Consider the following 15,775-nt stretch of genomic DNA (forward strand, 5'->3'; position numbering starts at 1 on the left):
ATGAAGATTAATTGCAAATTTCAATATCGTGTCCACAGATACTGTGATAATGAATAAAATATACACACATATTTCAGATATGAAGTTTTTCGAAGCAGAACAATCCAATATCCGATATTTTCTTTTCTTTTCGCTGCAAATGTTTGAGGATGGGAATCACAATGATAGGTTTTCCTTTTTATTGAGAAGCGCCACACGATGGAAGTCTAATAAAAACTAATTTCGTTGTGACTTGTATTTCTCTTTCAAAAAACCTTTGAAATAATATATAATAAAAGGATAATTAGATAGTAATTTATTTGTCATAAATAAAAGAAACCACACATTTGGAAGTTGAAAATTAACAATATTTCATGAATAATAAGTCCCAAATATTAAAATAAAATTTTGTTTATTTCTTATCCTAAGCTTAAATGTAAGTGTTTTGTTATATAAAATATGTATTTTGGAAAAAATTTAAACTTTAGAAATAAGTATAATTATGTCACTCGTACGTTAGATTAAATTGGTTACTCGGTTTGTACGTTTGGTCATGGAATGACGTGAATACGTCTACGTCAGAAATATTTCCACGTAATAACTTTTTAACATCTGTTCCAATTTCCAAGATATGTTAGACGTCATTGGGAAGTTTAATTTTCACTATTTATAAAAAATATATATTAAAAAATATAAAATGTTGTCAATGTTACTGTGATTTTTATAAATTAGTCGGGTATCCGATGGGTTATTCCTTAACTTAATCTACATTTTCTATAGACCAATTCTCATTGTTGGAATTTAAAAAATGACTTATGTTCATATAAGCTTTCAACCCCTATTTAATCTCAAATCTTATGGGATGAATTTTCAAATACGATGTAACAATTGACTTTAACTCAGCAGAAACCAAAATACCGAAATCAACTTTTCTAACTTAAAATGATAAGCTTCCATATAAAATTTTACCTTATTAGGTGATGAATTTTTTCTTTCGAAAAAAAAACTATAGAAAATAAATGATTGCATAAGATTTACATATACTTACGGTGTAAATCTCAAATTAATCAGGATGATCGTCGTATTAATAGAATTTGAGCTATCGTTTTATCTGATATCGATATTCAATACAGCTAGTTGACATCGTGATTGTTCATAGGTTAAAATTGGCATCTGTTCGAGTTCGAACCTATCCGACTCGCACATGTCATGTAATCGGAATCCAGATCGTGCTTAATGATACGATCAGGGTTTAATTTGCCCAGATCTATTGTACTCGAAGCAATACAATAATTAAAATTCAGATAAACGTGTAAATTGTATACTCTTTTAAATTAAGGACTATTTTAACATTATGATGAAATTTAATTATGATATCAATGAGGAACCCTTATGTATCTATGTTTTTGTATTAATTGTGCGTACGTTTATGTATAATATTAAGATTTATTAGTAAAAAAATGTAGGAAAAATAATACAAAAAATATTGTTTTTATGAATGTTCGATTGTATATTTATTCACCTTTATAAACAAACATTCGAATAAATATCAAAACTGTTTTAATAAAGACTGGTTCGATTGTTATTCGGTTTTAATCGAATGAATAGGACAATCGGCTAATTCGATCGTTATTCGATTTTAATCAAATCAACGGGACCATCGACTGATTCAATCGTTTTTAACAATCACCCATCGCTAATTCTATTTCCGAGTGTACCAAAACAATAGAATCGATCTAATTGTTCATACAACTTTTATTGTACACTTTGGAATTTTGACAGTGATAACTAGTTACTTGATTGTTATCACTGAAAATTACGCATTCTGTCAAAAAATCACCTAATTTTTTTCAATAGTGAATTTATTCGTTTAAATATCGAACCGTCATTTTTGTTATTAAAACAAAAGTGAATTGAAGCTTTTAAAAAATGTTCGTCATATTTCGAATTTGGTTTTTGTAATTTAAATATATATATTTTTTAAATTTAAACCTTTCAATTTTATGTTAAGCAACAAGTATTGATCAATTTCATTCGAACTAAATGAACATGCTATAAGTGCAGCTTTTCTAGCGTTTATGTTATTTAATCTGTATTTGACGTGCTGTTGCTATTATTCAAAAGAAAATATCATACCTAAATTATGACAAGTAAATATTGCAAACAAGAAATCTTTGAAAATGTATTAGAAATTTCAAAGCTATGGTGATATTGATGACAGCTGACTATAAAGCAATAATTACGTGTATGAACATTTTACGAGCCATTAGTAGATTCATAAAGATCATATTCTGATATTGTCATAAAACATTTAACGCCCCATACACTACGTTGTAACTGGTATTCCCGTCAGCCTTATTAACTGATTTATATATGGTATGGTTTTACTTTTTGAATGATGTTTTTTTTATACATATGGCTATCAACCAAAGATCGCGGTTTAAAGTATGGGTACCCATCCTTGTGGCAGCAAAACATTGTGAAACAAGCTGCAAGTCTGATATCCATGAGTTATCAATAGAACACCTTATTAGAATAATATCCAAATTTTATTATTAAAAGAGAGGATTATTATTGTATAGTATTGTTCATAGTTTTTATACAGTAGTTTCTTTTAAATAAATTTACCTAATAACTACAACTACAGGTTTCAATGACCGTCAGAAATACGTTACACAATGAGCTCTTTAATAATACGCATTGCAATAACATGTTACATTCATTTTCGATTTTTATTACACAGTAGAAATGCCTTCTATTAATTAAATCTTGATTTTATCATTTTCTCTTCTATATTATTAGGCATATTCTGTTTTTATTTAACTCTGATACATAACGATATTTAAATAACGCTATGAGCATGGATTGCACTTTTCTAGTGTCAAATATTTTTTTGGATAATTAAAATCAGTCTTTGCCACTATTTTGCACGTCTCACGTTCGGCGTTCATGTGTTCTTGATACCAGTTTATTGCTATATCTTCATTAATTTGTATGTTGGTGATAGCCAAGTCCATTAGCTTTAGTTCACGAGGATGTAGATGCGGTATGGCAATTGTATCACATATGCCTTTGTTGCTTAACAAAACATTAACTCCGATGAACCTAGACGAAATAAAGACATCGTAAAAATAATTTTCAGAATACAGGCGATATTCGTAATAATTATGTTCTAGTTTGTATAGAAAAACTTTCTACTCCGTGTAAAATCAATAGTGTCTCGAACAATGATTTCTTTCATTAATTTATAATTAAAAAAATATCTATTGTTTTATGGCATCGTTGTTTTTGGTTTGTTATTTGCTATATTATAACTGTGTTATTACTTAAAATAATTTAGAATTGTCTTTTCTATCTATTACAAGGTCGTATTGCCGAATTGGTGAAATCAGGTTTTCTTAATAATTCTATTAAAAGAAACCAGAGATGTTATATTTAAATAAAATACTCGTAAGAAAATAATATAATTTAATGACAAAAACACTTAAAAGCAATTACTATCTCAAAACATTACCAAACATATTAAAACATTTAAATTATAAGTTTGCATAAGCACAATCGTCAAAATGTTGATAGGATTTTGGTACGAAGAATTGAAGTTGACAAGCGTTCAGGTTACTGGAAGAACTGCAGTACTTGCAATACCAGTTCTGTACTATATTGCACTTGCAAAATAGTTCATTGAATGCTAAGTCCATGCGTTTCATTTCATGATCCGTCATCTTGGGAAGGCCTAGACATTTAATGATACCACTGCCGTTCATCTCAACCGGACTGGCTATAAATCTGGAGATTGAACTATAGTTGTAGGTCTCCCTTATCTTTTAGCATTGTAACATTAAACACTTAATTGTTTTAACCCCGATCCACTATTAAATCACCGATCCCCAAAAAAAAGTTTAAGTTTAATTGCTTTCGTTACATTAATGTCTAATTAAGTCAAACATTCTAACCTGGTTGGTGAAATGACTTGAGTGGCGTCTATTTCAACGAATCCTGAAACTCTAGGTACATCTTTACATAATAGAGCCCAAGCTACTTTTGTGACTAAGCCCGCTAAGGCATGTGCTTCACTAAGTTCGGCAGATTTGTTACACTGTCCATCACATCTGCCAACCGTAATTGGCGCGCATCGAACTGTCTGCGTCATCAATTCAGCATTTTGCTGCAAAACGAATTCCATTGGTATTAGCTATTTTAAATAATGTCTCAATAAATAATTCAAGTAACTAAAGATGGTATTTATGTCATATCAAGTAACTTCATTATTAAAATTAAAATTTGTCACTTAAAGTCTAGGGTTAAATTACCTCACTAAAATCAAAATATTCCAAGGCTTTAGAAAATAATGGCACTAAAGACAACCCTTCTGTGCCCCCGACGCAGGGCACGTGAACGTAACACGGTTCCAGACAAAGGGCTCGGGCCGCAAGGGTACTTGCACGCATCTCGGGAACCGCTAGAGAACCCAACAACTTTCGTGGATTATACCAACCTGTTTCTTTAAGCGTCTAGAAATAATCAACATATTAAATACAAGAACATGTCTTATTGTTATGTCTTATCATGTCACGTAAATAATTTATATTTAAAGCCGGTGAATCTGTAAAGCGTAGCCACTTATATAATGATATTATATATTCAAATATTTTCTAGAACATACGGTAACTGCAAGTATGCGTTTTATGTGCAAAGATTTATATAGTTAGTTTCAGTTAGGCATTTCAAAAACCCTGCCCTCATTTATTACTTTAGATAGGATATATAAATAAATCGACTCGTTTAAGAGTGTAGGCATTTTTCTAAATATTTAAATCTTGGTCAATTCAAAAGTAAAATGTTTTATAAAGAAAAAGCGTTGGAGTTGATTCGCTCCAATAAAAATAATCTTAAGTTACTTGCGTAACGGATGTTTACTTATGGGGTAACCGTAGCAAATGATCGAACGTTGAGATTACTCAAGAGTCTATTATAGCGTTGTAAGAAGTTAATTCCATTAGAGAGATTCAAAAGCGTTAAGTGATTCCGTTTTATTTTAAAATATGTAAATTAAAAAGCACTTGTTATAGAACGCACTAAATTAATGACTTTACTATACAAAATATTGACTGGCTAAATATTTAGGTCGCTACGATCTATAGTTGGGAGTCGTAATGTGTTAATATTCCGATAATGCGAGCTCATAAAACTTTTAATATCCCTAAAGAGCTGTAACATGTTGTGGCAAATATAAGGGAGCTATAACGAGGGAGGAAAGATGGTCACTGATGGACGTAAAAATGTTACGCTCGTTAAGATGAAAGTGCTTTTAAAAAGCAGTCTGTCATTAAATTATGTATCTTTAAAATAAACAAAACAGGCAAGTAACACGAAAAAAGAGAACAGAAAGTAACCATTATTTTGACAGTTTAGTAATATAGTTTTTAGTAAGAAGCAACATTATTCAAGTTAAAAAACTATATCCATTAAATTTAAGAATATTTTGAACATAAATAATTTTAAGAAATGTCAATTGATTTTTGTTTGACATTACGCATGATGTATAGGGCAAATGGTTTGCAAATAACTGGCAAAAAGGTTAAAGACCTGCGTAGGTTGTGTAGGAAAAAGAAAATGTCACCTCGGCGATTAAGGGCACCATACAATCGATAGGTGAAGTACACACAATTATGAAGGCATTTGGACATTCTTTGGCAATTATATCAGCATATTGTTTTACAGCCGGTGCTTGACATTCGAATCTCTTCTCCAATGGCATATGAGTACTAACACAAGCGCTGTCTAACATCAATACTATATTTGAATTCTGGAAATACATAAAAAGTAAAAATAAGCAGTTTTTTATTATTATGTAAATTTTCTTGGCAATATAAAAGGTCAATAGCATTCAACAATTCTTGTGTGAGTGCGAGTAGGATGTCGCGTGACAAAACGCTAACCAGCGAATATTAATTAATGGTGCTCTCGTGTTGATAGATTATATACTTATAGTCTTCTCAACTGTGAGATAAGGCCACGATAGCCCTCTTCATACTCGTCAAGAGTAATTTGTCTTTGTGTTCTACTTTTTAATTTGTGTAAAAAGTGTAAAAAAATTACAAAAATATTTTCATTTTTTGTGGTAAAATATGAATACGTAGTTAAAGTAAATTTGAAAACTTTACAATATATTTATTGGGTGAGACAAGAATGAAATATTATTTGTCATAATGAGTCAAGTGTTACTTTCTATAAAAATGTGCAATAACATAAGTAATGATGGGTCGGTGACTGGACTGCTGATAGCATGACGCAATAAAATAAAGTATTACATTTATAGGGAATATAATCACATAAATAAGGTGCAAGATTTAGTGGGTGGCCGTTTGCCGTATTGATTGGCAACAGACTGAGGTCGACGCCACCCTCACTTACTTGCAAATACCAAGTAGAAAACGAATGAAGCCAACCCCAATTGATACTATTGCGCTCGTTTGTGTAGAGATTGCCTTACTTTGTTAGGCTACAATAACACGTCTAACGTTTATCATCCATTTTGGTAGAATTTTATTTTAAAATAGTCTTTTATACACAATCGAGATCTCTTCTAAGTAAATCATAGATTTTCTATTTAAATATCAGTACAATGTCACAACATTTTTAAATAAAATTATAGATGATTTTTATGCTAACTTTGTCTGAAAGTGATTTAAGAAATGTGAATTACTGGAGAGATTATATAATGACAAAGTATAGAAATAACGATTCAAGTTTCAACTGAAGACAGCTTATGAGTTCGAGTGCTCTTCAAAATATGCAAAAGTTGACTATCACCGTGAAACATTCCATATTAAGGGCTGTACAAAATATATAACATCTAAAGTGCTTGCAAAACAATTTAAATATAAATAAGGAAACATTTAATTTAATTTATAATTTTCTTGACATAACATGTATTTGGTATCTTGGCAGTATATTTTTCTTCATCGATGTATCTTTATTTATAGTCATATATTCTATTACTGCAATCTTATAAAGTTCATTCTATATACCAGTAAGATAACTTTGTTATGTTTCCGTAAAATATTTGACTCACTGCTAATGTAATTTTTGGTAAATTGAACTATATTTATTATATGGATATGCCATCAAACCTGCAAACATCTTTCAAGGTCATTACAAGTGCAGCTGTATGCTTCTACTAAACAATTTGTGTCAATATGTTGGAGATCTTGAACCACATTACAAAGGTCACGAGTACATTCCGAACTTTTAGTATCAGTTGGCTCATATAAACGTAATCTGAAAACATTTAAAATTATGCAATTCAATGCGGTATGGATATGTTAATTTTAGATATCTAAGTTTAATATTTAAATGTGATGTAAGCAATCAGGGATATATAATTTGCTCTAATAATACACAAAAAAAAATCTTATATGACGGCATCAACTAAAACGTAGGTTCGTCACATATTTCTTAAAAGGTAAACCATTGAATATACAAGTTGTTGGTGTTTGTGTGGTATAAAAGGACTTGCCGTCATTTTCCTTCTCATGTCGTCTTCTGACTAAAGTAAAAAGTAACGGTCATATCTGTTCCTCTAAATTCGAATATCTTCTACCTTAGTTATCATTATGCCAGTCCTTGTCCAATAAGTCTAACCATGAACATTGGGCGACCACAATTCTGATATAGATATTTTAAAAGCCACAACTATAAGTATGATGGATATGTATGTATGTCTTTTGTTAAATTTTAATTGATTAATAATGACTCTCGGATACTATAACTAATATATCGAGAAAATATGCAAGAAGTGAAGTTAGTCAACAAGACATAGACATTAGTCTGGTTCACTCTTGCATAACTAAATCCGAAAAACATTTGGTAAAGAGGCATCGCTACAAAGCGAATATGAAAAGATCAAAGGAACAAAAGATTAAATATTTGATAGAACACTTTAGCCGGTAGCAAAGAAAAAGACAATATGATCAGCTTCCTAGCCATAAAGTCTGTAATAAACAGCGTCGGTCACGACTCATCTCATAAAATCCAGACTTTTTATTACATTCTGTGAATGATTCGTATAATAGCATGTCTAAGGCTTCTGTTAAAGTTTGATGTGCACCTATTTCAAATGCCCCAGCGACTTCACGTACTACGAATTGGATTTTTTATGTGCGTGCTGGCGTCTAGAATGAAATAACGGAACCTCGGCTTCCGTTTATTTTCCCAAAATATTCGAAATGCTCCGAACTTGTAATCATTTACATTATTAGGGATATTTTGCTGCTAGCATTTTAGAAGGCTCATTTATATATTTATGATTTTTACTTGTATTAGTTGACTGTTGCTTATTAGTATTTATTGATTTTTTTTTTCAATTGAATTCGAACTGTATGCTCCGGCGCTTTAAGATGCGATTTTAGATGGATATAAGAGATATAGTTTTTCAACTTAAACGTGCCCATTCAGGTAAAGTACCTACTTTTCGATCTTTTGTCGTCGATTCTACGGCTTAAGTGTGCTTTCAGGCTAAAACGTCCATAGAATTTTAAATAGAAAAAAGGCAATTTGTGATAATTTTTTTCTTAGACGATGTCGAAACATTTAAAACAAAGGCTGTAATTGCACGTATATAATATCATGTTTTGTAAGACACTACATTATTCTCATGGTGTACCATGCTGTAGCGTTACATATATCTTTATAACTTTTTTAAGCGCTGGATTTTTATATAATTTGATTTTCCTTTTACTCGTAAATAAAGAGCTATAGGAGTTTATATATTTTTTTTATGGCACAGGCTGATGCGCATACAGGAGGGTAGAATTTAGGGCTACCTGATGGTAAGTGGTCACCACTGCCCATATACATTGTCGCTGTATGAAAATATTACACACACGCGCTGGGTAATTGCACAAAATAGTTGGTTCCAAATTGGGAAATTATTAAATATTTTTCCAGATACTATTTATATAAGTATTAAATTCTTAGGAAAGGCAACGAATCTATATCATGACTTTATGAATGTACATGTCAAAAAATAATACTGTTTATGGTTGGCCTTTTTACTGGACTACAGGTATGTATGGACCGGTCTGTAAATTTATCGTTTAGGTCAAAGTAATGCGTATTACGTTATTCCGATATGATGAATACTATCACTTTTAGGTATATTTTTTCATAGTTTTTATTAAGTTAAAATTTAAAATATAAATAAATTAAAGTAAGATATATTAAACTTTAGAGAAACAACCACTTCTTAGATATGCATATAAATATATTTAAAAATATATTGTTGAAATAAAAAGAAGTCTAAAATGACTTTTTTTCTTCCATACAGGAATATTTAAAAAAAATATTGCCGATTTACTTTATCCCCCCAAGATTTCCGTGTACAAAAGAAATTACCAAAAGGCAAACAATTACGAGACAGTATCGTATCCTTTATACAACAAAGATGATTTATACGCAGAAACACTTTTAATATTGTATTCTTTAGCTTTTAGTGGAGTACAAAACTCGAATACAATGGATGAAAAGCAACTGAAGTCTCAAACCAAAACTTGTTCCATTATAAAAGTAGAAAAATTCAATATTTTCAGCATTATGTACGTAAGGTAAATAAAACTTGAAGAATAATTGGTTTTGTCTTATAACAAAAAGTATGGATATCAGCAGTGAAAAGTACCGTAAAGTAACTGACGGTTAGGAACTAATTACACCTGGCATTTTCAATATATACACATATACATGTGTATATAAATACAAATATATTAAGTGGCAGAGTATTAAATTCTACGCAAGCGAAACTGACAGCTTAAGGCGTGACATACGTGAAATGAGATCATTTGAGTTAAATTGATTCCTTTTTCTCGCTAATCGTTAATGGAAACATAAAATCTTTTCTAAAAGAATTAAAAATAGAAGTCATAGAAATAAATGTGCAAGTAGCCTCTCAATTTTTTATTGTTGTTTTTTTTTGAAAGCTATCTATAATGAGATATTTTCATTTACATAGAATATTACGTAACAAAATACTAAGGGAATCTTCGACTTATTTTTGCAGAATATCTTTTTTATTATTTTTTATCGATTTTTTTACGTAATCGATACAGGAAAATCGCGATGTTACTCCGTCGCTTAAATTAAATTAGTGTGGGACGAGATATTGTGCCTAATAGACCTGATATACTTTACTCTTCAAATACAGGGTACAGCGGGTGTTCGGTTAACGCGTGGCATATTTATTGGGGACGTTTAATAGAGCAGGTTCAATATCCACCTCTTAGTCTCAGGCATATTATAAAATATTATATTTTACAATTCAATCGAAGTCGGGCTTCTTAATTTATTTTCTGGACCTCACTTTATTTAAAACGAAACTGTTAATAAATTGGATATTATCAGATTTATAATGGTTCGTCCCTCATTTCCCTGAACTCCGATTTTCGTAGCGCTCATGTGAATAAATATCATAATTTAAACTCGTGTTGTGACGGAAAGACGAAAAGTCCCCGAGGGAACGGACTGCGGGCCGTTTCGAATGACGTCACGAAACGCTACATACCAAATCATACTCTTATATTTAGGTCATACGAAAAATGTGTAAATAATTTGGAATTATGTCTGTGATTTTGTAATTATTTATAGAATAAGACTTGATTGTGTGGCGGTTTAAATGATCTTTAAATTCATTTATTTTTTCTTCATAAAAATGTATTTGGACCTTAGTAGTAGTGTTAGGTATAATTATTAATATTCATACACAATCACTTAATTTGTGTAGGACTAAATTGTAATTCTATTAATTATGTCGTAAAATTCAATTAGTTTTATGCTTCTATTTATCTGTCCTTTTATTATTTGTTATTATTCTTTATCTTTTTTTTTAAAGAATAGTCTTAAATAGCGCAATACTTACTTTTTTATGCACGGGCATTGTTTAAGCAACAAAGCTATATATTGTCCTAGGTTTGTATCGGCACCAAGTACTGCAACTTGAACACCCGGTCTAGGTGGTGGTAGCGAAGGCATTTTTTTAATGGGTGCTTCCAACGCTTTCTGTTCAGGTACCTCGACCTCTTTGCACACTTTGTCCTTACATTGGAGATTACGAAACGGAGCTGTTGAACGTTGAACAGTACAGCGTAAACAAATAAAAAAATATATATTATGAAAAATATGTGCGAATATTAATTTAATTTTATCTTGTCTATTGATTAGTTGTACAATTTGGTTCGGAAATAAAAAAAAAAGTATTTAAGGAGATTGTTTATAAACTATTTAAGATACTTACTTCCAAAATTCGTACCCCCTTCGACGATTTTTAATTTAATTTTATGTAAAATACTTTCTTTCTTCTTCTTACGTCTCTCACAAGGCAAAGGACATACAGGATCTACATCTGGGGGAATATCTACACATGCCCTTCTGCAGTCATCACTACTCTTTTTAGCATATCCACGATGAGATATACGTGTGCCGACGGTATAAGTTAATATTCTGGATGAATCAAGCACACTAACCCATAAAATTTTTGCTTTTGAAAATACGTTTAATGGATTCATTTTAAGTCAACTAAAGCTATGAACCATCACCATAAATACTTTTTTAGATTATTTTTACTTGAATAATTTTAACGTGAATTGATCAGACATTTCTACTTGGTTTTTTTTGTTTTTATATTATGACAGTTTATGGATTGGTATTTGTCTTTGTATAATTTTTTTTATTAGAAGAAGTTTTAATTGAATCTGTCAAGTCCATTATCGAAATGTTTGTCGTATCAATTCCTGAGAATGCGTACATTAAAGAGCTATAGCGTCACTATTATTCTTAAACAAAGAGAAAAAGGCAATTAAAGTCTATTCATTGATGAGTTCGTGCAGTTGTTAATGAAAGTCGTTCCAATAGTTTCCGACATATTTATAGCAAAACAACAAGTCGAGAGGGAAAGCGATGAGGGCGGGCAACGTTCTACCTTGGCACTGTCGTATTTATAGGATACTCTAGATTATATTTAGCCTATTTAGGAATATATTTCAAGCGCATTTGGAAGATTTAAAGAATTTCATTTGCGATCTTAAACAAAAACATCTCAAGGAAAGGATTTTACTTATATGCTACAAATAATATGTAATCAATAATTCAGACAATGGCGCAATTAGTCCATTCGTATATTTTTACTTAGTTACGTGCCTGTAAATTTCCCACTGCTGGGTTAAGGTCTCCGGTCACTTTGAGGAGAAGGTTAGGAGCATATTCCTGCTCCAATGCGGTTTGGTGGATTCACATGTGACAGAATTTCCTTGAAATTAGACACATGCAGGTTTCCTCACGATGGTTTCCTTCACCGCCGCACACGAGATGAATTATAACACAGATTAAGCACATAAAAATTCAGTGGTTCTTGCCGTGGTTTGAACCTGCAATCATCGGTTAAGATGTACGCGTACCACTGGGCCATCTTGACTCCCTCGGTCAGGTTTGAAAGCGTGTAATTAGCATAAAATATAACCAATATATTTCTACTTTGAGTAAAGACTGTTTTTTTTAAATTATTTTTGGCTCTATAAATTTAGCAATGCTGTATGTTTCAATCTAGAGAATCCGAGGTAAAACATTGAATGCTGTTAACTCTCGACAAATTCAAAGCGTAAATACAAATGAAAGGCTTTTCTGATGCAAAACCTTAATGGAGATTGAATTGATTGAACAGCACTCGATCATATTAATTTTTCTTATTCCAGTGTCAAACAAGAAGATATCAGATGTTCCCGTAAGCGAAGATATTTTATAACGAAGCAATCATTTATATTTGCTGAAATTGTAAGAAACAGAAAAAGTTGTCATTTGAAATAAACATATTTATGTGTGTGCGTGTGTACAAAGCTGAAGAGTTTGTTTGTTTGCACGCATTAATTTTAGGATTTCCTATCTAATAAGAAACATATATTTTTGCATTAGGTATATTTTTTATTGGGAAAATTTCTTATCTCTCCATAAAAACAATCATGTAAATGATAACATGATGCAGGAGTAGCTAGTATACGCGTATGTAGATTTTTAAAGAAGGAATATATTTAAATAGCTGAACCCTGCGGCTTTACCCGCGCGAAATTTATAAAACACATTTCGAAACCCCGTTTTACCCTCTTAGAGTTTCGTAAAATTCGTTCTTAGTGGATATCTAGAGTCTACATACCCTATAAGGAATATACATAGATTAAAATTGCAGTTGAAATACCTTCTTTAAATGAAAACACGTCGGATTTTTTGAGTAACTGACTTAGCAAATAAGGAACATACTTATAATGTTACAATATTCGATTGAAATAACAGAACAGTTTTGTATTTTGAATTTTATGTAAATATTGTAACGATTCATGATTCAAAAGGATTCGATTTATTAAGGTGTACACAAAGCGGACATCATGAAAGGCCTTTTTAATTTTGATATAAATGAGGGAGTTGTCAGTAGGTTCTAGTATCCTGCCAGATTTGATATGATCGAAATAATAAGCAGATCCTACTAAAAATGTCAGAAAATTCCGAAAATGGAAAGAATAAATATACTTTTTTGGTATTTGGCAAAGAAGCAGACCATAATCATATCCACTGCAATAAATTGTATGTATAAAATTGAAATTAAGTTTATTTTATTAACTTTACGGAAGATAAATATTTTCGATTTGCTTTAACAATGACACTTATTTACTAAATTTGCAGTAATTACTGTAGATCTTCTTTATTAAACTTATTTTAATGAAATACTTTGTACTAATGGATCATTTTTTAAAAGTGTGTCATGAAAAGTATCAAACGAAATGAACAAACATCTCTTTATAACTCGGCTTAATTTTTTGCAATGCGCTATGGAAAAAACTTATGTTCTTTGACCTTTAGATGATATAACACTATTTTTAGAAAAAAAATAATATCTTTTCACAACAAAGTTTTAACTGACCTCTCGGAGGCAGTGAAGCCTTTAGTGACAACATCATAACGAGAAGACCAATTACAGTTGAGTGGGTCGACCCGCTTTAGCCCAAAGAATATCATTTACATCAATCCTGAGGCGAAAAGTTCAAACTTTCAAATAGCGGTTGAGCCGAGATAAAAATTATAGCTCGGGCTCAAATTTCTGAACCACGTTCATAGTTATCGTAAAAGTTCGAAATTTATTTTTAAATACGAACTTTATTTAAAGCTGCAGTGAAAATAAATAATTTATTTGGTTTCGAATTTACGAATTCTTGTGTCTACCACATTGTTTACGTTGAAATGTCATTTTCACCCGCTCATTACTTGGTATATAAGTATTCTAAACGTCAGCTGAGGTGTAAGCTGTCATTGTGCCAATATTCCCTTGTATAAAAATCTTCTTAAATCTTAACAGTATTTTTTATAAATTGTCTTTGTCTTTGTCTTTTTTAATTTGATAACTCTTTGATGTTTTTGATCTTAAATTAAAGTTAATGATTTATGAACAAAATAAACCTTAATAATGTTGTGGTAATAAGAAGTACTTTCGATAAACCTTTATCGTTTTGAATGTTCCTTGTATAAAGTGAACACCTCTTTCCATAGGAAATAGTAATTTGTTATAAAGCTCTTTCCGGTAAATCTTCATGTCATCTTGTCAAGAGAGGTTATCGCGTGAACATCGTAAATCCTTTGGGATAATTTGATAATGTAGAATATTGCGTCTGAAGTACACTCGGATACTTTTATTGGTAATCATTTTGCAATAATACAAAAGTCAAAGTCAAAGTCAAAAATCTTTATTCAATATAGAAGTGTTTACACTTGCTTATTGATTGTCAAAAATCTACCACCGGTTCGGAATTTAGCACCTCGGACCTGAGAAGAACCGGCGAAAGAAACTCAGCGGGATATATATATTTTTTTTTTATTACAAATTATGTAATAAATTAAATCATGATTTATTACAAAATAAACAGGTAATAATAAAATGAGTATAAATGTTGTGTGTGACACAATTTAATCAATTTTATTTCCAACGATGGTTAGACCAAATCTCCTTTTCGAATGATATAAGATTTTTTCGCCGATTCTTGTCAAGGAATTATTTTTTCGAACCGGTGCTAGTTTTTACTTTGCCTATGAATGAGTGCTTCAAAATTGAATAAATTCATTTGAATTGAAAATTTATAAATATATGTAATTTTAATAAAATTATTTCACATATTAAACTCGAAATCATAACAATGTAAATTGTAGGTAGAATTTATCACAAACATTTAAACGTTAATATTCATTACATGCACTTAATTTTGATAAATGTTTTCAGATGGTTTCAGCGTAATCATTGGCAAGTATGACGTGTGTTAACATGACTGCGACATTACGTAAAGCTTTTCTGACGTTTATCAAATAGGGCGTGTAATAGACATTAATGTCACGAACCTTGATCTTGTTTAATGTATTTACAAGTCTAACTACGTATTATTATGAAGTCACACAGTGTTGAAAATTATTCGCTTGGATTTTAGATTTATTGAATAAACTATTAAATAAACTATTGTAAATATTTATAGGCGTTTCATTCTTTCGAATGGTTCAATGATTGCATTTCGACGTGTCTGCTGCATAATAGGGATAATTGTTTTTCCTAAACGTTACTTATCAATGTTTCGAGTTAATAACGACAGTAAAATACTAATGAGTCCTCTTGATTGTTTTCTCCGTTTTGTCAATAATTATTATTTAAAGTTACTTGAATTGCTGTCAAAATATTTAAAACTATTTTGAATATCGTTCCCATTTTTTTATTAAATGTATGTAT

At 30.7% G+C, this 15,775-nt stretch overlaps 2 protein-coding genes across 3 annotated transcripts in view; both read right to left on the minus strand.

The window, feature by feature from the left end:
- The window catches only part of LOC113400500 (nucleolar protein 58), a 61,382-nt gene that overhangs the window by 26,783 nt on the left and 18,824 nt on the right, over positions 1-15,775 (minus strand). The gene's annotated exons all lie outside the window — the stretch shown is intronic.
- LOC135193745 (malate dehydrogenase, mitochondrial-like) lies at positions 2,776-11,634 on the minus strand. Of its 2 annotated transcripts, none has more exons than XM_064217542.1 (7): positions 11,264-11,634; positions 10,889-11,090; positions 7,113-7,260; positions 5,600-5,785; positions 4,290-4,490; positions 3,933-4,144; positions 2,776-3,084 (listed from the first exon to the last, which is right to left on the minus strand). In XM_064217542.1, exons 1-7 carry the CDS (start codon positions 11,532-11,534, stop codon positions 2,832-2,834), a joined length of 1,473 nt encoding a protein of 490 aa, XP_064073612.1. In that variant the 5' UTR covers positions 11,535-11,634; the 3' UTR covers positions 2,776-2,831. The 2 variants fall into 2 exon arrangements, with proteins under 2 accessions (XP_064073612.1, XP_064073613.1); XM_064217543.1 differs by lacking the exon at positions 2,776-3,084 and adding an exon at positions 3,433-3,765.

Source organism: Vanessa tameamea, chromosome 17, assembly GCF_037043105.1.
Source record: "Vanessa tameamea isolate UH-Manoa-2023 chromosome 17, ilVanTame1 primary haplotype, whole genome shotgun sequence".
Taxonomy (NCBI): domain Eukaryota; kingdom Metazoa; phylum Arthropoda; class Insecta; order Lepidoptera; family Nymphalidae; genus Vanessa; species Vanessa tameamea.